The 26496-nt window shown below is 37.1% G+C and overlaps 1 protein-coding gene across 1 annotated transcript in view; it reads right to left on the bottom strand.

Annotated features, from left to right (window-relative positions):
* The window catches only part of LOC148946680 (RNA-binding protein NOB1), a 58947-nt gene extending 33606 nt beyond the window's left edge, over positions 1–25341 (bottom strand). The window contains exons 1-2 of the mRNA XM_089097083.1: positions 25216–25341; positions 15094–15226 (exon numbers count right to left, since the gene is read on the bottom strand). Of these exons, the coding sequence (XP_088953209.1) occupies positions 15094–15226; positions 25216–25296 (214 nt within the window). The 5' untranslated portion in view covers positions 25297–25341. The remainder of the gene's footprint in view (positions 1–15093; positions 15227–25215) is intronic.
* Between the last annotated feature and the right edge of the window lie 1155 nt (positions 25342–26496).

The following is a 26496-nucleotide window of genomic DNA, read 5'->3' as shown; positions in this document are numbered from 1 at the left end:
ATTTTGTCAGCGCGTTCTTCATATCCCCCCAAAACTCAAAACCAAAGCTGTGCCCATGCATTAAGCCAGCGAGCTAGAAAAACGATGCGGTGTTTATGCACTATAATGATAGAATTCTTGAAATCAGAAAATAATATGTGTCAGCAATTGTCGGCACACTGGATGATTTTGTCAGCGCGTTCTTTATATCCCCCCAAAACTCAAAACCAAAGCTGTGCCCATGCATTTAGCCAGCGAGATTGAAAAACGATGCGGTGTTTATGTACTATAATGATAGAATTCTTGAAATCAGAAAATAATATGTGTCAGCAATTGTCGGCACACTGGATGATATTGTCAGCGCGTTCTTTATATCCCACCAAAACTCACAACCAAAGCTGTGCCCATGCACTCAGCCAGCGTGATAGAAAAACGATACGGTGTTTATGCACTATAATGATAGAATTCTTGAAATCAGAAAATAATATGTGTCAGCAATTGTCGGCACACTGGATGATTTTGTCAGCGCGCTCTTCATGTCCACCCAAAACTCAAAACCAAAGCTGTGCCCATGCATTCAGCCAGCGAGCTTGAAAAACGATGCGGTGTTTATGCACTATAATGATAGAATTCTTGAAATCAGAAAATAATATGTATCAGCAATTGTCGGCACACTGGATGATCTTGTCAGCGCGTTCTTCATATCCCCCCAAAGCTCAAAACCAAAGCTGTGTCCATGCACTCAGCCAGCGAGCTTGAAAAACGATGCGGTGTTTATGCACTATAATGATAGGATTATTGAAATCAGAAAATAATATGTGTCAGCAATTGTCGGCACACTGGATGATCTTGTCAGCACGTTCTTCATATCCCACCAAAACTCAAAACCAAAGCTGTGACCATGCATTCAGCCAGCGAGCTTGAAAAACGATGCGGTGTTTATGCACTATAATGATAGAATTCTTGAAATCAGAAAATAATATGTGTCAGCAATTGTCGGCACACTGGATGATTTTGTCAGCGCGTTCTTTATCTCCCACCAAAACTCAAAACCAAAGCTGTGCCCATGCATTCAGCAAGAGAGATTGAAAAACGATGCGGTGTTTATGCACTATAATGATAGAATTCTTGAAATCAGAAAATAATATGTGTCAGCAATTGTCGGCACACTGGATGATTTTGTCAGCGCGTTCTTTATATCCCACCAAAACTCAAAACCAAAGCTGTGCCCATGCATTTAGCCAGCGAGCTTGAAAAACGATGCGGTGTTTATGCACTATAATGATAGAATTCTTGAAATCAGAAAATACTATCTGTCAGCAATTGTCGGCACACTGGATGATATTGTCAGCGCGTTCTTCATATACCCCCAAAACTCAAAACCAAAGCTGTGTCCATGCAGTAAGCCAGCGTGATAGAAAAACGATGCGGTGTTTATGCACTATAATGATATAGTGCATAAAATAATATGTGTCAGCAATTGTCGGCACACTGGATGATTTTTTCAGCGCGTTCTTTATGTCCCACCAAAACTCAAAACCAAAGCTGTGCCCATGCATTCAGCCAGCGAGCTTGAAAAACGATGCGGTGTTTATGCACTATAATGATAGAATTCTTGAAATCAGAAAATAATATGTGTCAGCAATTGTCGGCACACTGGATGATATTGTCAGCGCGTTCTTGATATACCCCCAAAACTCAAAACCAAAGCTGTGCCCATGCATTCAGCCAGCGTGCTTGAAAAACGATGCGGTGTTTATGCACTATAATGATAGAATTCTTGAAATCAGAAAATAATATGTGTCAGCAATTGTCGGCACACTGGATGATTTTGTCAGCGCGCTCTTTATATCCCACCAAAGCTCAAAACCAAAGCTGTGTCCATGCACTCAGCCAGCGAGCTTGAAAAACGATGCGGTGTTTATGCACTATAATGATAGAATTCTTGAAATCAGAAAATAATATGTGTCAGCAATTGTCGTCACAGTGGATGATTTTGTCAGCGCGTTCTTTATATCCCCCCAAAACTCAAAACCAAAGCTGTGTCCATGCACTCAGCCAGCGAGCTTGAAAAACGATGCGGTGTTTATGCACTATAATGATAGAATTCTTGAAATCAGAAAATAATATGTGTCAGCAATTGTCGGCACACTGGATGATATTGTCAGCGCGTTCTTTATATCCCCCCAAAGCTCAAAACCAAAGCTGTGACCATGCACTCAGACAGCGAGCTTGAAAAACGATGCGGTGTTTATGCACTATAATGATAGAATTCTTGAAATCAGAAAATAATATGTGCCAGCAATTGTCGGCACACTGGATGATCTTGTCAGCGCGTTCTTCATATCCCACCAAAACTCAAAACCAAAGCTGTGTCCATGCACTCAGTCAGCGAGCTTGAAAAACGATGCGGTGTTTATGCACTATAATGATAGAATTCTTGAAATCAGAAAATAATGTGTGTCAGCAATTGTCGGCACACTGGATGATCTTGTCAGCGCGTTCTTCATATCCCCCCAAAACTCAAAACCAAAGCTGTGCCCATGCATTCAGCCAGCGAGCTTGAAAAACGATGCGGTGTTTATGCACTATAATGATAGAATTCTTGAAATCAGAAAATAATATGTGTCAGCAATTGTCGGCACACTGGATGATTTTGTCAGCGCGTTCTTTATGTCCCACCAAAACTCAAAACCAAAGTTGTGTTCATGCAGTCAGCCAGCGAGATTGAAAAACGATGCGGTGTTAATGCACTATAATGATAGAATTCTTGAAATCAGAAAATAATATGTGTCAGCAATTGTCGGCACACTGGATGATTTTGTCAGCGCGTTCTTTATGTCCCACCAAAACTCAAAACCAAAGGTGTGCCCATGCATTCAGCCAGCGAGATTGAAAAACGATGCGGTGTTTATGCACTATAATGATAGAATTCTTGAAATCAGAAAATAATATGTGTCAGCAATTGTCGGCACACTGGATGATTTTGTCAGCGCGTTCTTTATATCCCACCAAAACTCAAAACCAAAGCTGTGCTCATGCATTCAGCCAGTGAGATTGAAAAACGATGCGGTGTTTATGCACTATAAAGATAGAATTCTTGAAATCAGAAAATAATATGTGTCAGCAATTGTCGGCACACTGGATGATTTTGTCAGCGCGTTCTTTATGTCCCACCAAAACTCAAAACCAAAGCTGTGCCCAAGCATTTAGCCAGCGAGCTTGAAAAACGATGCGGTGTTTATGCACTATAATGATAAAATTCTTGAAATCAGAAAATAATATGTGTCAGCAATGGTCGGCACACTGGATGATCTTGTCAGCGCGTTCTTCATCTCCCCCCAAAACTCAAAACCAAAGCTGTGCCCATGCATTCAGCCAGCGAGCTTGAAAAACGATGCGGTGATTATGCACTATAATGATAGAATTCTTGAAATCAGAAAATAATATGTGTCAGCAATGGTCGGCACACTGGATGATCTTGTCAGCGCGTTCTTCATATCCCCCCAAAACTCAAAACCAAAGCTGTGCCCATGCATTCAGCCAGCGAGCTTGAAAAACGATGCGGTGTTTATGCACTATAATGATAGAATTCTTGAAATCAGAAAATATTATGTGTCAGCAATTGTCGGCACACTGGATGATTTTGTCAGCGCGTTCTTTATATCCCACCAAAACTCAAAACCAAAGCTGTGCTCATGCATTTAGCCAGCGAGCTAGAAAAACGATACGGTGTTTATGCACTATAATGATAGAATTCTTGAAATCAGAAAATAATACGTGTCAGCAATTGTCGGCACACTGGATGATTTTGTCAGCGCGTTCTTTATATCCCCCCAAAACTCAAAACCAAAGCTGTGCCCATGCATTCAGCCAGCGAGCTTGAAAAACGATACGGTGTTTATGCACTATAATGTTAGAATTCTTGAAATCAGAAAATAATATGTGTCAGCAATTGTCGGCACACTGGATGATTTTGTCAGCGCGTTCTTTATGTCCCACCAAAACTCAAAACCAAAGCTGTGCCCATGCATTTAGCCAGCGAGCTTGAAAAACGATGCGGTGTTTATGCACAATAATGATAGAATTCTTGAAATCAGAAAATAATATGTGTCAGCTATAGACGGCACACTGGATGATCTTGTCAGCGCGTTCTTCATATCCCCCCAAAACTCAAAACCACAGCTGTGACCATGCAGTCAGACAGCGAGCTTGAAAAACGATGCGGTGTTTATGCACTATAATGATAGAATTCTTGAAATCAGAAAATAATATGTGTCAGCAATTGTCAGCACACTGGATGATTTTGTCAGCGCGTTCTTTATATCCCACCAAAACTCAAAACCAAAGCTGTGTTCATGCATTCAGCCAGCGAGCTAGAAAAACGATGCGGTGTTTATGCACTATAATGATAGAATTCTTGAAATCAGAAAATAATATGTGTCAGCAATTGTCGGCACAGTGGATGATTTTGTCAGCGCGTTCTTTATATCCCCCCAAAGCTCAAAACCAAAGCTGTGTCCATGCACTCAGCCAGCGAGCTTGAAAAACGATGCGGTGTTTATGCACTATAATGATAGAATTCTTGAAATCAGAAAATAATATGTGTCAGCAATTGTCGGCAAACTGGATGATCTTGTCAGCACGTTCTTAATATCCCCCCAAAACTGAAAACCAAAGCTGTGCCCATGCATTCAGCCAGCGAGCTTGAAAAACGATGCGGTGTTTATGCACTATAATGATAGAATTCTTGAAATCAGAAAATAATATGTGTCAGCAATTGTCGGCACACTGGATGATCTTGTCAGCGCGTTCTTCATATCCCACCAAAACTCAAAACCAAAGCTGTGTCCATGCACTCAGTCAGCGAGCTTGAAAAACGATGCGGTGTTTATGCACTATAATGATAGAATTCTTGAAATCAGAAAATAATATGTGTCAGCAATTGTCGGCACACTGGATGATATTGTCAGCGCGTTCTTCATATCCCACCAAAACTCAAAACCAAAGCTGTGCCCATGCATTCAGCCAGCGAGCTTGAAAAACGATGCGGTGTTTATGCACTATAATGATAGAATTCTTGAAATCAGAAAATAATATGTGTCAGCAATTGTCGAAACACTGGATGATTTTGTCAGCGCGTTCTTGATGTCCCACCAAAACTCAAAACCAAAGCTGTGCCCATGCATTCAGCCAGCGAGATTGAAAAACGATGCGGTGTTTATGCACTATAATGATAGAATTCTTGAAATCAGAAAATAATATGTGTCAGCAATTGTCGTAACACTGGATGATTTTGTCAGCGCGTTCTTTATGTCCCACCAAAACTCAAAACCAAAGCTGTGCCCATGCATTCAGCCAGCGAGATTGAAAAACGATGCGGTGTTAATGCACTATAATGATAGAATTCTTGAAATCAGAAAATAATATGTGTCAGCAATTGTCGGCACACTGGATGATTTTGTCAGCGCGTTCTTTATCTCCCACCAAAACTCAAAACCAAAGCTGTGATCATGCATTCAGCCAGTGAGATTGAAAAACGATTCGTTGTTTATGCACTATAAAGATAGAATTCTTGAAATCAGAAAATAATATGTGTCAGCAATTGTCGGCACACTGGATGATTTTGTCAGCGCGTTCTTTATGTCCCACCAAAACTCAAAACCAAAGCTGTGCCCAAGCATTTAGCCAGCGAGCTTGAAAAACGATGCGGTGTTTATGCACTATAATGATAAAATTCTTGAAATCAGAAAATAATATGTGTCAGCAATGGTCGGCACACTGGATGATCTTGTCAGCGCGTTCTTCATATCCCCCCAAAACTCAAAACCAAAGCTGTGCCCATGCATTCAGCCAGCGAGCTTGAAAAACGATGCGGTGATTATGCACTATAATGATAGAATTCTTGAAATCAGAAAATAATATGTGTCAGCAATGGTCGGCACACTGGATGATATTGTCAGCGCGTTCTTTATATCCCACCAAAACTCAAAACCAAAGCTGTGTCCATGCATTCAGCCAGCGAGCTTGAAAAACGATACGGTGTTTATGCACTATAATGATAGAATTCTTGAAATCAGAAAATAATATGTGTCAGCAATTGTCGGCACACTGGATGATATTGTCAGCGCGTTCTTTATGTCCCACCAAAACTCAAAACCAAAGCTGTGTCCATGCATTCAGCCAGCGAGCTTGAAAAACGATGCGGTGTTTATTCACTATAATGATAGAATTCTTGAAATCAGAAAATAATGTGTCAGCAATTGTCGGCACACTGGATGATTTTGTCAGCGCGTTCTTTATGTCCCACCAAAACTCAAAACCAAAGCTGTGCCCATGCATTTAGCCAGCGAGCTTGAAAAACGATGCGGTGTTTATGCACTATAATGATAGAATTCTTGAAATCAGAAAATAATATGTGTCAGCTATAGACGGCACACTGGATGATCTTGTCAGCACGTTCTTCATATCCCCCCAAAACTCAAAACCAAAGCTGTGCCCATGCATTCAGCCAGCGAGCTTGAAAAACGATGCGGTGTTTATGCACTATAATGATAGAATTCTTGAAATCAGAAAATAATATGTGTCAGCAATTGTCGGCACACTGGATGATCTTGTCAGCGCGTTCTTCATATCCCCCCAAAACTCAAAACCAACGCTGGGCCCATGCATTCAGCCAGCGAGATTGAAAAACGATGCGGTGTTTATGCACTATAATGATAGAATTCTTGAAATCAGAAAATAATATGTATCAGCAATTGTCGGCACACTGGATGATCTTGTCAGCACGTTCTTCATATCCCACCAAAGCTCAAAACCAAAGCTGTGTCCATGCACTCAGCCAGCGAGCTTGAAAAACGATGCGGTGTTTATGCACTATAATGATAGAATTATTGAAATCAGAAAATAATATGTGTCAGCAATTGTCGGCACACTGGATGATCTTGTCAGCACGTTCTTAATATCCCCCCAAAACTCAAAACCAAAGCTGTGCCCATGCATTCAGCCAGCGAGCTTGAAAAACAATGCGGTGTTTATGCACTATAATGATAGAATTCTTGAAATCAGAAATAATATGTGTCAGCAATTGTCGGCACACTGGATGATATTGTCAGCGCGTTCTTTATATCCCACCAAAACTCAAAACCAAAGCTGTACCCATGCATTCAGCCAGCGAGCTTGAAAAACGATGCGGTGTTTATGCACTATAATGATAGAATTCTTGAAATCAGAAAATAATATGTGCCAGCAATTGTCGGCAAACTGGATGATCTTGTCAGCGCGTTCTTCATATCCCACCAAACCTCAAAACCAAAGCTGTGACCATGCAATCAGACAGCGAGCTTGAAAAACGATTCGGTGTTTATGCACTATAATGATAGAATTATTGAAATCAGAAAATAATATGTGTCAGCAATTGTCGGCACACTGGATGATATTGTCAGCGCGTTCTTCATATCCCCCCAAAACTCAAAACCAAAGCTGTGCCCATGCATTCAGCCAGCGAGCTTGAAAAACGATGCGGTGTTTATGCACTATAATGATAGAATTCTTGAAATCAGAAAATAATCTGTGTCAGCAATTGTCAGCACACTGGATGATTTTGTCAGCGCGTTCTTCATGTCCCACCAAAACTCAAAACCAAAGCTGTGACCATGCATTCAGCCAAAGAGATTGAAAAACGATGCGGTGTTTATGCACTATAATGATAGAATTCTTGAAATCAGAAAATAATATGTGTCAGCAATTGTCGTCACACTGGATGATATTGTCAGCGCGTTCTTGATGTCCCACCAAAACTCAAAACCAAAGGTGTGCCCATGCATTCAGCCAGCGAGATTGAAAAACGATGCGGTGTTTATGCACTATAATGATAGAATTCTTGAAATCAGAAAATAATATGTGTCAGCAATTGTCAGCACACTGGATGATTTTGTCAGCGCGTTCTTTATGTCCCCCCAAAACTCAAAACCAAAGCTGTGACCATGCATTCAGCCAGCTAGCTAGAAAAACGATGCGGTGTTAATGCACTATAAAGATAGAATTCTTGAAATCAGAAAATAATATGTATCAGCAATTGTCGGCACACTGGATGATTTTGTCAGCGCGTTGTTTATGTCCCACCAAAACTCAAAACCAAAGCTGTGCCCATGCATTTAGCCAGCGAGATTGAAAAACGATGCGGTGTTTATGCACTATAATGATAGAATTCTTGAAATCAGAAAATAATATGTGTCAGCAATAGTCGGCACACTGGATGATCTTGTCAGCGCGTTATTCATATCCCCCCAAAACTCAAAACCAAAGCTGTGCCCATGCATTCAGCCAGCGAGCTTGAAAAACGATGCGGTGTTTATGCACTATAATGATAGAATTCTTGAAATCAGAAAATATTATGTGTCAGCAATTGTCGGCACACTGGATGATTTTGTCAGCGCGTTCTTTATGTCCCCCCAAAACTCAAAACCAAAGCTGTGCTCATGCATTCAGCCAGCGAGCTAGAAAAACGATGCGGTGTTTATGCACTATAATGATAGAATTCTTGAAATCAGAAAATAATATGTGTCAGCAATGGTCGGCACACTGGATGATTTTGTCAGCGCGTTCTTTATATCCCACCAAAACTCAAAACCAAAGCTGTGCCCATGCAATCAGCCAGCGAGCTAGAAAAACGATGCGGTGTTTATGCACTATAATGATAGAATTCTTGAAATCAGAAAATAATATGTGTCAGCAATTGTCGGCACACTGGATGATTTTGTCAGCGCGTTGTTTATATCCCACCAAAACTCAAAACCAAAGCTGTGCCCATGCATTAAGCCAGCGAGCTTGAAAAACGATGCGGTGTTTATGCACTATAATGATAAAATTCTTGAAATCAGAAAATAATATGTGTCAGCAATAGTCGGCACACTGGATGATCTTGTCAGCGCGTTCTTCATATCCCCCCAAAACTCAAAACCAAAGCTGTGCCCATGCATTCAGCCAGCGAGATTGAAAAACGATGCGGTGTTAATGCACTATAATGATAGAATTCTTGAAATCAGAAAATAATATGTGTCAGCAATTGTCGGCACACTGGATGATTTTGTCAGCGCGTTGTTTATATCCCCCCAAAACTCAAAACCAAAGCTGTGCCCATGCATTAAGCCAGAGAGCTTGAAAAACGATGCGGTGTTTATGCACTATAATGATAGAATTCTTGAAATCAGAAAATAATATGTGTCAGCAATTGTCGGCACACTGGATGATTTTGTCAGCGCGTTCTTTATGTCCCACCAAAACTCAAAACCAAAGCTGTGCCCATGCATTTAGCCAGCGAGCTTGAAAAACGATGCGGTGTTTATGCACTATAATGATAGAATTCTTGAAATCAGAAAATAATATGTGTCAGCAATGGTCGGCACACTGGATGATCTTGTCAGCGCGTTCTTCATATCCCCCCAAAACTCAAAACCAAAGCTGTGCCCATGCATTCAGCCAGCGAGCTTGAAAAACGATGCGGTGTTTATGCACTATAATGATAGAATTCTTGAAATCAGAAAATAATATGTGTCAGCAATTGTCGGCACAGTGGATGATATTGTCAGCGCGTTCTTTATATCCCACCAAAACTCAAAACAAAAGCTGTGCCCATGCACTCAGTCAGCGAGCTTGAAAAACGATGCGGTGTTTATGCACTATAATGATAGAATTCTTGAAATCAGAAAATAATATGTGTCAGCAATTGTCGGCACACTGGATGATTTTGTCAGCGCGCTCTTTATATCCCCCCAAAGCTCAAAACTAAAGCTGTGTCCATGCACTCAGCCAGCGAGCTTGAAAAACGATGCGGTGTTTATGCACTATAATGATAGAATTCTCGAAATCAGAAAAAACAGCTGTGAAGGCCATGACAGGACAATACTTTAAAAGAAAAACTGCATACCACTGGTTAGACATAACCATGAAAAGACAGAGATTTCTCCTTAGTCTGTGAACCAGAGTCCTACATCTTTAAGGGGGTGGTATACACTTGCTGCAGTTTGGTTGGTGGTTTTTTTTAACGAAGACGACGGTGCGGATTCCGAATACTGTGGCGCACCGTCTCGCAATCGAGTCGAACAGATCAATTTTTGCCCATAAGTCCAAAATTGGCTTATAGGGATGTCCTTGCATACTTTATTTCCTAAGCCTCTGAAATTGAAAGCCAATTAAAAAGACCTACATATATTAGATCCCACAGACGAGTAATTTTGTTTTTAGTTTTTGTCTTGGGCTAAGACAAATACAACACAAGTTAGGGGTCTCTACCTCCAAAAAATATTACAGTTTCCAAACTTTTTTAATATTTTTTTCGATTCTCTCTAAGTTTCTTCTATAGAATTGATTTTGTAACATTATTTTTAGATTTTTCTAATTATATTGAACATTTTGGTGTATTCTTAATTGTGAAAATTTCCTTTTTTGAGGAAGCTACATATTTTCTAGCTATGCTTGTGACATGGTCCAACACCGTGGTGACACATATTAGTTGTTTTTAGAGAAACGATGCACAGCGATGTGTGTGGGATTCAAATATAAAATGAAGCAAGTAATGTGGAATCTGAGACACGTTGCTTCGTCAAGACATGCCGCTTGGTGGCTCAAAATGGCGTGTATTGCAATAGTCTCTTTTCAGACTGCAGTATCCGCTTAATTTTGCTGTTCTTTCAGTTAGACATTATCTTTTGAGACACCACAGGCTTAGAAATGCCTCGCACAATCGCGTATGAGTAGGACAGCCCTAATATCTTGACTGGTGATGACAAACGGAGACAATGAAAATATTGAAACAGGTTATAGATAAATTACCATAAAAAATGTATTTGTTATTTTTATTGAAGCTAAAACAAAACAAAAAATCTAAAAAAGAACAACATCACCTGAGTATTTATTTTCTGCTCTATTAGTCAGTAGAGTCAGCTAAACATTCATTTTCTAAACTTGTGGGAATATCTGCGACTTTAAACAAAATCAACACAAATCTTGAAGTTTTCCAAGAAAGCATCACTTTTCTGGAAAAACTCCTTAGTTAACATGCAAATTTTATCTCATCAAACAAAAGATGATTTTAATTGCATCAGATAATATTTCATTTTTTCACAAACTCTTGATCTCTACCAAGGAAAAAAATTGAACAACACGTTTTGTTTCTTTATAGAAGCCCTGTTTCCTGAGTGGTTTCTTTTTTAAGAAAAAAGTGGTTTCTTCTTTAGCGTTATTTCTTCGACTTTAGAACCAGAAAATCAAACAGTTGCAAAATAACCTCTATTCTGTTAAGAAGTTAAGTTTATTAAGTTTTACTTGTATGTGAAACTTAGATTTGTCCTCATTATACGAGTTTTTTCAACCTCTACCAAACGAAATACGTGCTCCAATAGCCATTTAGACAAAATTCGACTAAGCCCAATACAAAATTACCAAACACAGAGCTGACGCAGGGTTCTCTAGTTTATCCTCATGATTTCCATATGGGCTACATTTTAAGCCCACTCCACATTGTAAGGTTATTTACATTTCTCCCTCCAGATTGAAGCTTTTTTGTATATAAACTTAAATACAAAAACTCATAAATATCATAATCTCAGAGTATTACTCAAGACAATTTTAATAGTTCATGCGTGCTGTGTCAAGTAACTATAATTCCTTTTAAGGATTTAGCCAGAGAGATCAAAATATTGTCAACTTCTCAAAAAAGGAAATTATTATGATTAGTGCGGCTTGTAGCATGTACACCGACTTTAGACCTCGACTCTCAAAAAGATCCATAGGCTGTCATTGCTCATATTAATGCTAAAAAGATGTTTTGCAAAAAGTGGCTAACACAACTTACTGGTGCTCCACTTCCCTGAGCCTTTCTTAATCGACTATAGGCTATAAAACTGGGTCATTTTCACATCAAGTGATTCCAATTAAAGTTCACAAGACTTTATTTTCTTAAAGATTGATGCTAGCTAAAAGTTTAGTCTTCTTTTCTAAGCTTTAGTGTTTGCAGGGAAGTATGGCATTTGGACCTATTCCAGTTGAAGATTTGCACAGACCAAGCCAGCTGTAACAACCTCGTTAACTGTTCAAAGTGTCTGCTGTATCAAAAAGGAAAAGGGCGCGTATTGAGGATTAATTAAGAAACATTCAAGCGACCTTCAGATGAGTAATATGCGTACCCCTTTACTGACGCTCCGCCGTGGGAAATAGGAATCCACCTATTTGTCAAGCAGAACTTATTCTAGTAAATTAAAACCAAATTCCCAATCATGAGATTCAGACTATTCTGGCTAAACAGATTTCGAAGTTGTACCCTCAACACAAGAAAATTTATTCAGGGTGTGAGAGCTGGAGCAGGAATATGTATTCCATCACTGAACCTTAACCTTTTTTCACCCCTTCCTTTGGGATCTTCTATTTTGTCAGCTGAATTATGTGCCATTTGCTTGGCCCTAGATATTCTCCTAAATTATAGCATTGTAGAGGATAATATTCTTTGCCTTTCTGACTCCAAATCGGCAATTCTGTTGCTAAAAAAAATTAATAGAATTGCCAGTGATAAAGACCTATTCAACATTAGAAGACAGCTTCTGAACCTCCAGGCTAAAGGCAACCATATTTATTGCCAACATGTTCCAAGCAATAAAGGTATGATATATAATGACACTGCTCATTTACTGCCAGCCAAGGCTTCTTTTTTAAACCCAAGTCGTCTCTCTGAAATCAATTTACGTGATATTATTAGGCAAAGATAAAATATTAATCACAGCAATTTGATTGTCAGCCATGGAGTTTGGAGGCTATTTCCCTTAAACCCCTATGCTCTATGGCTAATATTCCTAATACCTACACTGCAATCCTGAATTCGAACCTGCCTTGGCACGTGGATAGAAAGATCTTTAAGGCATCTATTGACATTTTAAATAAGAGTCTAATTGATTAGTGTTTATTATGCATAATGAAGTCATTAAAAAGAAGAATGCTATCCATCATTAGCTCTGGAGAGTATAGTAGACATCAGGAGTGATCGTGAAGAGCCGTATTGGTACTGGCTAGCATTTAGGTCTTAAATTGCAGGGGAAGGGTGACTGAAATACCCGCACTTACCAAAACCCATCAATAGAATTAAGAAGTTCAATTGAGATGATTGGCTTGTTTTAGCTGATAAGAAGACTTGGTTACAGTTGAGGACAATGGATTTCTAAATAACTGATGACACTTTTTGGAGAATCAAAGGGGTGAAAGGACTTATGCGTAGTTCATATATCCTGCTGCAAATTTTTGGAATTGGAAGTGAATCACAGTTTGACCAAATCTCTTGATTCTGCCAATGATCAGTACTTAGGAGCACAAAACATTTAGAAAGGATTTTATCACACTGAACATCCGGATCACAAGCTAGTGTTCGAAATTTATTTAGTGTCTTCCAAGGAGTACCAAATTTGCCCAGCACGTATGGGTGAGACCTTTGACTTTATGCTGTGTTTGATTTGTGGGACACTTAGAAAGCCACTGCCCTGATTTGAGTCTTACAGTTACCAAGACGAAACAGAGAGAAAAGCAGAAGTCAGTGACGAGCATCCTCAGCTACCTCTTTCCTATCAAAGTTAAGAAAAATGTTCATAAAAAATAGATCTGAAGCATTTCAATCATTGCATGGAAAACTTTCTTTATCTATAGGCCCAGAAAAAAGTCTGGAAGCAGCAAAGAGCACACCATCATTAGGCAACATATTGTTGACTACGAGACTATCTACGACCTTTGCAGATCTCATTCAGAAAAATTTTCCAATGCAGTTCATCTTCTTGGTGGATTCCACAAACTCATGAGCAACGTTAAGGTGGTGGGCTCCCATATGGATGGCTCAGGACTTGAGGAAATCATTGTTGCAGCAGGATTTCTTCCAGTAGCCACAATAAAACAAAGTTCTGTTGAGTAAGTATATGTATCTGTTGCTTTACCAGTAATTTTCTGTGTATCAAGGCATGAGTGCTCCTTGGTGGGAGGCATTCAAAACTCTTTTTAATGCTAAATGCAACTCAGCTTGTAAGTTTGTGAAAATAAGTTTCTTTGATATTAGTTATATACTTGGAACAGATCCTAAACAAAGCATTCTTACAGCCACCAACATGTCGAAAGTAGATGATGAATATTACTTTGATTATTAATAGTACAAACAAGATTCTTTTTAATTATTCTACAGCCCTACTGAAATATTATACCCATTTCTGTATATCTTCATTTTGTTTTATTTCTAATGGAAAGGCAGTGTGGTCTAAAAATTGTCTATTTTTTTGTAACTATTCATATCTGAGTAAAAGCTATTAACAAGGCACAACTGCATTTCTATGGTAACTTGTGTTTCATCTATTTCGAAATTTGCATTTCATTTGTTTTAATCACCAGTTACAGAACTATAGGCTGTCCTACTCATCTGTGAATATGTGACATATGCCTGTTGGTGGCCAAGCAACCATACTTTTAGTTTTGGACATTTCTTTTTCATTGTATACAACCTTACTATAGATTACCTTGAAATAATAAAAGATGTATCATGGTACAAAAAAAAAACAACATAGAATCTAAAAGTAGCCTGTGTATCGCCACATTTACTTTATATAGGCTAAAGCAGGAGCTATCCACAATGATGGGAACAGTTAGCTGACCTCAAGTCAAAGGATAGTTTTTTTTATGTGCAATGATCAGAATCTTTTGTGATTTGAATAGAGAAGAAAAATAAAGTTCTGGCCAAAAGCTTACAAAGGTATTTTTTCACTTCTGTATCAAGAGATACAAAAAAAAGTGAGAAAGAGAGAGAGAGAGAGAGAGAGAGAGAGAGAGAGAGAGAGAGAGAGAGAGAGAGAGAGAGAGAGAGAGAGAGAGAGAGAGAGAGAGAGACTGAGAGAAAACATTGATTAAATATCAATAATAATGACAATAGTGCTTACATTTATTTCCTATTAAATTTTTAAGTACCTCTCATAAAACCTTTGAAGACTGCAAAAACAGCTTTATATGACAAGCAAAGCAGGTGTATCATGTTATCTTTAAATTACTAATGCTTTGCTCAATAAAACTAGCTTAAAACGATAGTCATTAGCTACTTACCAAATTTGATTGCCTCAGTGGTTGGTTCTTTTAGTTTCAATTCATAGGGGAGAACCTGAAGCCGTTCTTTTGTAGCAAGGTCTTTTATTTCACCAATTACCATTGGTATGCTATACACTTCCTCAGCATATTCCTACAAAATGCCATATGCTATGAGAACATTAAACAAAGTAAAAGACGAAAAAACATCAAGCCTTAGCTATTGATTAATGAACAGGACTGATCAGAGCTTCATATAGGCCGTTATTTGAACCTGTATAAACCCTCATCTTTAAGGCATCTATTGGTATTTTAAATAAGAATCTAATTGATTAGTGTTTATTATGCATAATGAAGTCATTAAAAAGGAGGCTATTAATCATCTGTTCTGGAGAGTGCAGAAGTGAGAGGGAGTGAGCATGAAGAGCCGTATTGGTACTGGCCGGCCTATAGGTCTTAAATTGCTGGAGAAAGGTGACTCAAGTACCCGCACTTCCCACAACCCATCAATAGAATTAAGAAGTTTAAATGGGATGATTGGTTTGTTTTAACTGATAAGAAGACTTGGTTAAAGTTGAGGACAATGGATTTCTGTCCTTGAATGGTATGGGAGGAGGTTGTAAGGAAAGATCTAGTGGAAATTGGAACTTTTTGGGAGAGTACATAGACGAAGGCTTGGAATATTTTAGGATTGAGAAGAAAGGCATGTAACTATGTTGTCCTCAGGTGACTTGGTGCTACAGTGAGCTGTTAGTAGTAGTAGTGTGTATAGAGTACTGTTAATGCAATCTTTAGAAAACAGCAAGAACGTTTAACACTCTGTGTCTTCAACTTACATTTAAACAAATGGTTTCATCATAATCTGGAAGATTGGAGGCATGAACTGATTTAGGGAAAAAATAGTTGTGTAAAAGATAATATTCCTTCTCCCCTTTTATGTCAGGGATGGTCACAAGGACAAATTTTTATGAATTGGGAGTAGTTATTAATTTCAAATGTGTCACAGCTTTGTGCTTGGACCTCTTTTATGGCAATCACATCAATTTTATGAGCCTGAGAGTCAACCTCTGGCCATTATAACATGGAGCTTAGGTAAGGTATAGTAATTAATGAAACAAGTATCTTTTTTGTGTTTTAATTGTGGGGCAAGATGGGAGTAAGAGAACTGAGCCTAGGGAACAAACTCTTTAAATGAAAAATAGACGGGGTTGGACAGGGCATGTGGGAAAAGGACAGCAGCATATAATATTCTGAGGTACTGTTACCTTGACAGGGAACAAGAGCAGTGAGGAGATAATCAGTTAAACAGCTGTTACTTGGTGACTTCTGTGGTAGGAATGATGATTCAGGTCTACCAACAAAAAGCTGGTTTGTAAAGATGTAGTAAGGGTTAAGAGCCACATTTTGTATGGAGGAGTAAATAGGGGAATTATTTGCTGGAGTAAAAGAAGGTAGGATAGGGATTGACATTTCTATGAGAGTGGGTTTAATGTCCAAGTGGGAGGATAGCTCTTGTCCAAGCACAAAGGGTGGGAGTTGGTTAAAAAAGGGAAGAGAATTGATACAAGGGAAGGGTTAATTAATCACAGAGCTGTGTTCAAGTACCTCCAACAGGAGTATTTTGTATGGATTTCTTGAACTAAAAAGGGAAGTAAGAGAGGGAGAGGTAATTTTTGTTATTTTCATCTTTTACAGACTGGTGCAATTTTCTTAATCAGAGTAGATAAAAAGAGAGGGGTACAACCAATACAAAGACCACTTTAAAAGAATGACACAAATATTTACATGATCAAAAATTGTACTCAAGCTTATTGTATTTACCTGATAGTTTTCCAAATTCTTACAGATTTGTCACTTTTGCCGGGGTTGGGGTTTATCAGCTTTTGTTCATTAGTAGGAATATATTTTGTCGCAAAGCCTTTCAATTCATAAATACTCTATATTTGAATTTTTAAGCTAAAAAAATTCAGCCAGCAATATTACTACTACACTAATTTGACACTTCTTGAACTACATTAATCCTCTTATATGAATTCTTGAAAGTAGGTTATTTAACCAGATTATTATTATGTTCTGAATTTTGACTTCTGCTGGATTGACATCATTTTTTTTTTTATTTATCTTGCTGGGTTGAAAGGGAGGGGGAATGTCATTGGGATTGTCAGAAATATTAAAAATATCAAACAGGGCAGGGATACGATTTTTTTTTTTACTGTAAACAGGGGATTGAAAATAAAATGCATGTTTGAAAGGCTAAAGACAAATCATAATATGGTGGACTTTTTTAAAGCCAATTTTAATACAGAAGATGAAAGGTGCCTGTATAAAAGTATTTTCAATTTTCTTGTGGATAACTACATTGTTTGAGTTGGTTTATTTGGAGTGTTCTCTGGTGTAGAGGAAAGTAAGGGCAAAAAAGGTACTGGCTGGCCTTAAAGTACTTGGAATAGGTAGTTTGAAATTCATAATTTCCACAAAACATTCAATTTCCTCTTTTTTTTGTATTTTGATAACATTTTTACGTTACTGTATTTGCTATCTGGTACCAGAAGGAGCTTAATCTTTCATAATTGTATGGACAAAAAAAAGAACAGAATTTTGACTTACATTAAAATTGTATCAGTGGTGTAAGGTGATCAGATGAAAACCCGTTAGAAGCCAAAAGAAGTCTATTTTAGATCTCAGTTGCTGTTTGTCAGAAGAAGTGATATCAAAGAAGGAAATGATTTTCAAAATATTGTTTAAAATCTCTTCTAGCTTGCGTTTTAATTCTTAAATTTTTAGAAAACATTTGGTCTGAGTTGATACCTCTTGTGAGCAGGGGTGCAAGTTTCCATTGATCGCGCTGAGAGTAGAGAAGTATAAGAAAAGTGGTGTGACAAAACAAAACTGGGTAAATTTTTCATTATTCATATTATTGACTTATGAATAAAGTAGACATAGCCTACTAATTGATGCCTTTTTTTACGCTCTTTCCAAATATAATAATCATTTTTGTTGGAAATGAATTTTACTCCCACCCCTATATTCACACCCCACCAATTCAGGGTATATATTTGCACATTAGGGGGGTGGGGTAAATTTTATTTCTTTTGTAAATGAGAGGTAAGTTTGAAATTTCCCCCATCCCCCTAATGTGCAAATATATACCCTGAATTGGTATACATAGGGGTGGGGGTAAATTTCATTTCAGACAAAATGATTTTTATATTTGAAAAGAGCATAAAAAAGGCATTGAGTGGTATGTTAACTTTATTCATAAGTCAATAATATGAATAACAAAAAATTTACCAAAAACTGGAAAAACATGCTATGGTTGGCATAACGTATTTAAAAATATATAATTTGGGCTATATATTTGCACATTGGGTGGGGTTGGGGGTAAAGTATAACAAGGCTGTATGCAAAATGTGTTAACTATGATTATTCTCTATATATGAAGCTTCTTCTCTTATCTCTAGGTAGCTATCTAGGCAATTACCAAAAAGAAAAATATTCACTCCCCCCCCCCCGACTTTGAAAAAATGTATTTTACCTTTCTCTAGCCTAGCCTAATGGACACCTTTGAAATCTGGGCTAATGCTAGGCCTATGTTTTCTTCCTTTGTACCTGATGTATTTTTTAACTTGCCTATGCTGTTACCTCAGTTTATTTTATGGAGTATAAAATGACATATTTTTAAATCTTAGGCTAACTGAGATCTGCCCTAGGTTATAAGCAACCTTAACCATCAAATATAATATTTGATAGTTCTAAACAAGGAATTAAATTTTATTTCTCTTTTGTTTCTATTATAGCTAGATCACAAAAGGAATCTTGCACCAAGATTATCAACTGGCTATATTTTCCAGGTACTAATTTACTTTTAGAAAAAAGAATGAGTGACATCCCTCTAAATCCACCCATTGACTGTCAAGTTATAGAATAAAGTCAATGAAAGAACAATATTATTCTAACCTGTAAAGGAGAATTCTTGAGGAAAGCAACAGAATCAGCAACTATATATTACTATATTACAACTATATTTTATCAGTATTCTTGTGGTCTTATTGAACTGAACAAAGAATTTTAGCAGCATTGGAAAAATTGTGGTGCTTTGTGCCATGATTTTACCAATGCTTAAAAGGGAAGATCAATTGACAAAAAAGGCAATATCTGTAGACTACTACTGCTGCCACATTTATTAGTTATTAGATAAATTAGATACTAATTTACTTTTAGAACAAAGAATGAGGGGACTCCACCCTTTGACTATTGGAAAAAATTACTTTATAAGCTTATATAGAATGGTAATATCCAATCTCCTTATAATTGCAAACATTTTAGTCATCTAGTTGGAAAATTTGGCCCATCTGTATAGGAGAAATCTATATTTGCCAACTAGTTGACAATAAATGTTGCCCCAGCAAGACTTTTCTTTTACAACTAGTTGACTATTAACTTCTCCACAGCAAAACTTAATTTTGCCAAGTAGCTGGAAAGCAAACATTGCCCCAGAAAACAATTTATTTTACAACTAGTAACTTCTCTCCTTGCAGGAAGTTCCCATTTCCTTTAAATATTTCTTTATGACATACTCTCACCCCAGACAAGGACATACTGCTTTCCTTTTAGCCCTAGACAGCTGGTCAAAAAGGCAAATCTGTGGCAATCTGTTAACCTTTTTCTGCAGAATGTACCCAGGCCACCCCAACCTTTCTCTCATTATGGACATAGAAAGCAGGATTGAACTCAATTTTTTGTACAGCCTACTGTTTGAAATATGGTCTGTCAGGCAGGAACCCAGATCAATCTGTTGACAGTTTCTATGGAAACCATCTAGCAAATTGTCATCCACTTTTTGGAATTTTCTTTTAGGTTTGTATATATTGATGGGATCATCAGGGAGGGAGGGTTGCTTTGTTGTCAGGATAACAACTAATATATTGAAAAAGAGCATGAAACAAGAACATTGTTATTTTTACTTTATTAGCCTACAATGTTTTTTTAGAAGTGCTGCTAAACTGAAATTTTACCCTTATTTGGAAATTTGAATAACTTACCCTTCTATTCTTAGAGATGTGTTCACTCACAGTTTCAAGTAGCGCAGCCTATAATATAATAGGCCAGGTTGAAAGCCTATTGAAAAAGGGGATTCCAACCTTTGACTATTAGAAAAAATTACTTTATAAGCTTATATAGAATGTTACTATCCAATCTCCTTCTAACATCATTTTTATACAATCCTAAAAAGGGCTTATCCCAGATTTCCCTCTCAATCACTCGGACTGCCTGTCTTGGCTTTTTCTACAATTAGCCATGTCTTGATGCCTACTGCAAAATACTTGATTTTCATTTCATGTGTTGCTGGAAACAAACATCACCCCAGAAAAAATTCATTTTCCAACTAGTTGACTAGTAACTTCTCCACATCAAAACTTTATTTTTCCAACTAGTTGACTAATAACTTCTCCCCAGCAACACTTGATTTTGCCAACTAGCTGGAAATAAACATTGCCCCAGAGATCAATTCATTTTCCAACTAGTTGACCAATAATTTTTCCCCGGAAAAACTTAATTTTTCTATCTAGCCGACTAATAGATTCTACCCACAAACACTTGAATTTATATAATATTAGATATCAATTTTTATCTTATGAATACTTTCATTTTCAAACTATTTGGCTAGTAACTTCTCCTTAGAAAAATATAATTTTTCATACTAGCTGGAAACAAACATTGCCCAAGAAAACAATTCATTTTCAAACTACTAACTTCTCCCCTTCCAGGAAGTTCCCATTTCTTTTAAATCTTTCTTTATGACATCCTCTCACCCCAGACAAGGACCACTTGCTTTCCTTTTAGCCCTAGACATTTGACCAAAAAGGCAAATATTTGACAATTTGTCATCCTTCATCTGCAGAATGTGCCCTAGCCAGCTCAACTTTTCTTTCATTATAGCCCTAGATAGCAGGATTGAACCACATTTTTTGTACAGCCTACTGTTTGAAATATGGTCAGTCATCTGGGTACCCAGTACAATCTATCAGCAATTTCTACGGAAAACATCTAGCAAATCGTCATCCACTTTTTGGAATTTTCTTTTAGTTTGGTAGGCTATATAATGATGGGATCATCAGGGAGGGAGGGTTGCTTTGTTGTCAGGATAACAACTAATATATTGAAAAAGAGCATGAAATAAGAAAATTGTTATTTTTATTTTATTAGTCTACCATTTTTTTTTTAGAACAGGGGCAGATCCAGGATTTATTTATTTTTTTGGGGGGGGGGGGTGCAAAATAGGTTGATCCAAGAACATTCTTTTAGGGGGGGGGTGCAAAATAAGTTGATCTGATAAACTTGTGTTAGGAGCAAGTTTAATTAATGGAATCTTGAATTAATTAAGTAAATTACACTACTTTAGACTATGCTAGGGGGGGGGGGGCCCTTGCCCCCCACTGGAACCACCACTGTTTGAGAAGTGCTGCTAAACTGAAATTTTACCATTATTTGGAAATTTGACTAATTTACCATTCAATTCTTACAGATGTGTGCACAGACAGTTTCAAGTAGCCCAGCCTATAATAAATAGGCCAGGGTGAAAGCCCATTGACAAAATAAAGTTTTGTTGGGGAAAAGCTACTAGTCAACTAGTTGAAAAATGAATTGTTTTCTGGGGCAATGTTTGTTTCCAGCTAGTTGGTAAATTTCAGTGTTGCTGGGGAGAAGTTAATAGTCAACTAGTTGGGAAATAAATTGTTTTCTGGGGCAATGTTTGTTTCCAGCTAGTTGGCAAAATTAAGCATAACAGGGATAAGTTATTAGTCAACAAGTTGGCAAAATTCTTGTCAATTAGTAGGCAAATATAGATTCCTTCTATAGGGATGGGCAAAATTTTCCAACTAGATGGCAAAAATATTTTTAATTGTAAGGAGATTGGATAGTACCATTTTATATAGGTAAAAATTTACCAAATCATATTATTGACTTACAAATAAAGTGAATATACCACTTGATACCTTTTTTTATACTCTTTTCAAATATAACAATCATTTTTGTCAGAAATTAATTTTACCCCCAACCCTATATATACCAATTCAGGGTATATATTAGCACATTAGGGGGGGGGGCAAATTTTTATTTCTGATGTGGTAGATTCCACAAGTTTGTTACTCATTGGCTGAAAAAATGGCTTCTTTCTTGGACTAAGGAGCATTGCTTGAAGATCTTTTTGGAATCACCTCTAGTCACAGAATGTTCTGGGGGAGGGGTAAGGAGACATAGGAGAAGATTTTTGGAAATAATTTTGTGGGTCATTATCATGTCACCACGTTTCCTCCTGTATGCAAGAGTAGAAAGTTTCAAGTGATGTAAAGGCTCTTTGTTTGGCATTTGTTTGAGGCCTTTGACCATTTTGGTTGCTCTTCATTGAACTCGATCTACAATTTCCTTATCCTTCTTGAAATAGTGTGATGCCAGGGACATTCAAACATTTAGGCACAGGCGAACTAGTGCCTTGTAGAGCTCCATAAACATACTTGGGCATCTGGTAGAGATAGTTCTTTTGGTCATTCCAAGAGATTGGAGGGCAGACAATGATACTGATTTTGCATGGGTGCTGAACTTAAGTTGATGATCAACAATGACTCCAAGATCTCTTTCTTCAGAAACTACAGAAAGGGGGTTACCTTGGAGATGGTATTGCTGATGTGTGTTATGATTACCAAAGTGGATTGCATGGCATTTGTCAATATTGAACAAGAGGAGCCATGTATCAGCCTAAGTCCCAAGAATATTAAGTTCATTTTGAATAGATTATCAGTCAGAGGCTGTAGCTGCTTTACCAACAAGTTTTGAATCATCATCATAAAGAGGGTGGAGGTTTTATGTAAGATTAGGTGCATCATTTATATATAAGTTGAAGCGACTTGGCCCAAGAATGGTCCCCTGGGGAACACTGCTTAAAACAGTTGTAGACAAGGAACACTGAATGACACCTTGAGAGTTGTGAACTCTTATAACTTTGTGTTTGTTCTGAAAGGAGCTCTGTATCCACTGGACAATGTCATCAACAGCTCCTGCTTTTAGTTTGGTATGGAGGAAATCATGGCAAACCCTGTCAAATACTTTTGAGAGGCCCAGGAGCACCATATCAACAGGTACATCATTATCCAATAATCATGTAACACACTCGCGTGTGTGTATAAAATTAGTGTCAATAGGTCTTAAAAATCTGAAGCCATGTTGATTAGAAGTGAGGATGTTATTAGTTTCCAAATGCTTCATTAGAGCTCTATTAACAAATATCTCAAGCACCTTTACAACTGCAAAAGTGATGCTAATAGGACAGTAATTTTCTGTATTATCTTTGGGGCCTTTTTTGTGGATTGGTGTTATATAGGACTTTTTCCAATCTGATGGTAGTTCTCCATTTTGTAGGGACAGCTGGAAGAGTTCACACAAGGGAGAACAGAGAACAATTCAGCATTCCTTAAGAAGCCTTGGGTGTATTCCATCTGATCCTTTGGATTTATTAACATTAAGTTTTTCTAGGCTATTTAAGACCATATCTTTGGTAATTGAGTTTTGGCATTGGATGACATATTAAGTTTGATGGTGCTGCAAGAATATTTGAACAAGGTTGGATGGTGAAGGCAGAGGCAAACTGGGTATTTAATACATTGGCCTTATCTATTGGCGATGAGTGGATTATGCCATTATGTCTGAGGTCAGGAATGATGTGACGGTTTGGATTTTGGGCAGAAAAATGTGTCCAGAAAGATTTGGGGTTTGTCATGATATCTGTGGCAAGCTTTTCCTCATGCTGAGACTTCAATTCCTTAACTACATTAGAGGCAAGATTCCAAGCCTTTGCATACCTTATCCAATTTTCCTGAGATTTCTTTTCTTTGAGATGTACCTTTTCCAGGGTCTGGCTTTCCTGTTGATTGTTCTTTTTGCATCCTTTGTGAGTAATGGAAGTGTTTTTGGCTGTTTTTGGTATATGATATGGGAGTGCTTTTTTTCAATTGAAAGGAGGGCTTGTTTAAAATTTGTCCATGATAATATTAATATTAGATATAATCATTTTTGACCAATTTATTGAGGCTAGTTCCTTCTTTATTGCTTGGTAGTCAATAAAAGTTTGAGGACAAACAGTAGGTTGCACACGTATCTTCAAGGATAACACAGAGAGGGTAACTGAGTGGTTGCTGTTTCAGACTGGAAGAAGAAATTAATTTCTGATAAGGGGATCTAGATTGTGCAACATTACAAGATCCAACAAGGAATGATTCTGGTTGCCATGATGCCTTATCAACCATTTGGTGAAAAAAGTTATGATATAAGCAAGACACAAATGGTGAATCTCTGGTCAATATCTACCAAATCATATTATTGAGTTAGGACTAAAGTGAATACACCATTTGATGCCTTTTTTTATGCTGATTACAAATATAATAAGCATTTCTATTGGAAATGAATTTCAGCCCCCCCCTTATATAGGCTATACCTAACCTAATCTAACCTAACCTAACCCTGAATTGGCCTATATAGGGGGGGGGGGGGGGAAATTCATTTATGATAGAAATTCTTATTATATTTGTAATCAGCATAAAAAAAAGGCATTGAATGGTGTATTCACTTTAGTCCTAACTCAATAATATGATTTGGTAGATATTGACCAAATCTCCATTATTAGATACTACGGTCAATATATACCAAATCATATTATTGAGTTAGGAATAAAGTGAATACACCATTTGATGCCTTTTTTTATGCTTATTCATAATATAATACTCTTTTATATCAGAAATTAATTTCAGCCCCCCCCCTCTTCATCTACTTTAAGGGTTAGGTTAGGTTTAGCATATATCGGGGGGGGGGGGCGTAAATTAATTTCTTTTATAAATGATTATTATATTTGTAATCAGCATAAAAAAGCATTGAATGGTGTATTCACTTTAGTCCTAACTCAATAATATGATTTGGTATATATTGACCGATACTACATGACCAAGACCATCAACCCACTCGGTAAACTAATTTTTTCCAATAGGCCTAGTCAAAGAGAGGATGTCCAAGAATGAGTGACATCCCTCTAAATCCCCCCATTGACTGTCAAGTTTTAGTATAAAGGCAATGTAGGAACAATATTATTCTAACCTGTAAAGGAGAATTTTTGAGGAAAGCAATAGAATCAGCAACTAATTTAACAGCTTTTTTAGTCATCTTGATTTTGGTCATGCCGAGTGGCAGTTTCAAAATTTAATGCTTTTATTTATAGGATTTAAAGATGGCGATCGGAAGAATTAGTTGGCGAACGAAAAAATTTCCAGCCATTTCTTCAATTTCGGATTTCTTTTTTTATAATGTAAAACAGAAAACACAACTACATTTTTACCTTGACTTTAACCATTGATAGACAATTAATTAAAAAAACTTTTTCCACAAAATAAGTTTTTCAAAGAAAGTAAAGAACTCCATTAAACCAAAAAGGAGCAAAATATAGAATCAAATAATCTACCTAGCGTGAAAATACCACAAATCACCATTGATAAATAAATGAAACCCAAAACGAGCAGAAATTACAATAAATAACCGAGTCAAACTCAAAACGAGCAGAAATTAACATGAGTAGGGCTCAAAATCCCTATGCCTTCCCAAGGCCAGAACATAATTTGCACTTTAATGAAAAAAAAAATACAAATGAATGTAAATTGTCAGTTTAATATACACATACTAATATTTAATAATAAAAATGTTAATATTATTGGATTTATTAAAGTGATGAAAATAAGAACATTTATATGTTTACAGTAAAGTGCAAATTATTTTCTGGCATTGGGAAGGCACAGGGGTTTTGAGCCCTACTCATGTTAATTTCTGCTTGTTTTGAGTTTGACTCGGCTATTTATTGTAATTTCTGTTCGTTTTGGGTTTCATTTATTTATCGATGCTTATTTGTGGTAGTTTCACGCTAAGTAGATTATTGGATTTTATATTTTGCTCCTTTTTGGTTTAATGGAATTCTTTACTTTTCTTTGAAAAACTTATTTTGTGGAAATAGCTTTTTTTAATTAATTTCTGTCCGTTTTATATTGACATAGTTTTTTCAGGGAAAAAGAAAATAATAGTTTAAATCTTTTCTTTTTTTAAGACTTTATAGTTTAGCCTGCTATTTGTATGCTGGAGAAGAATTTTCAGCAATTTTTAACAAAAACCACCCTTTTAAAAATCTGGACAAAAATAGTAGTGTTTAATTTAGTTTCATACTTCCTCTAGTTGACCTGAATTAGACAACTTGATACCATTCGCAAAATTATCTGTTTACTTTCTTTAATAGCTTGGATACACTTACGCTATTTTGATTTAGTTAAATTTTAAGAGCAGAAGTAGCCCCGAAAGTTTGAATATAATGCCCTCAGTCATTCTTGGGATACTGCT

The sequence above is a fragment of the Artemia sp. Qi Xiang Cuo genome, chromosome 11 (assembly GCF_049724085.1).
Source record: "Artemia sp. Qi Xiang Cuo chromosome 11, ASM4972408v1, whole genome shotgun sequence".
NCBI lineage: Eukaryota > Metazoa > Arthropoda > Branchiopoda > Anostraca > Artemiidae > Artemia > Artemia sp. Qi Xiang Cuo.
The sequence above is the reverse complement of the archived record's forward strand: the minus strand, read 5'-3'. Positions and strand labels throughout refer to the sequence as shown.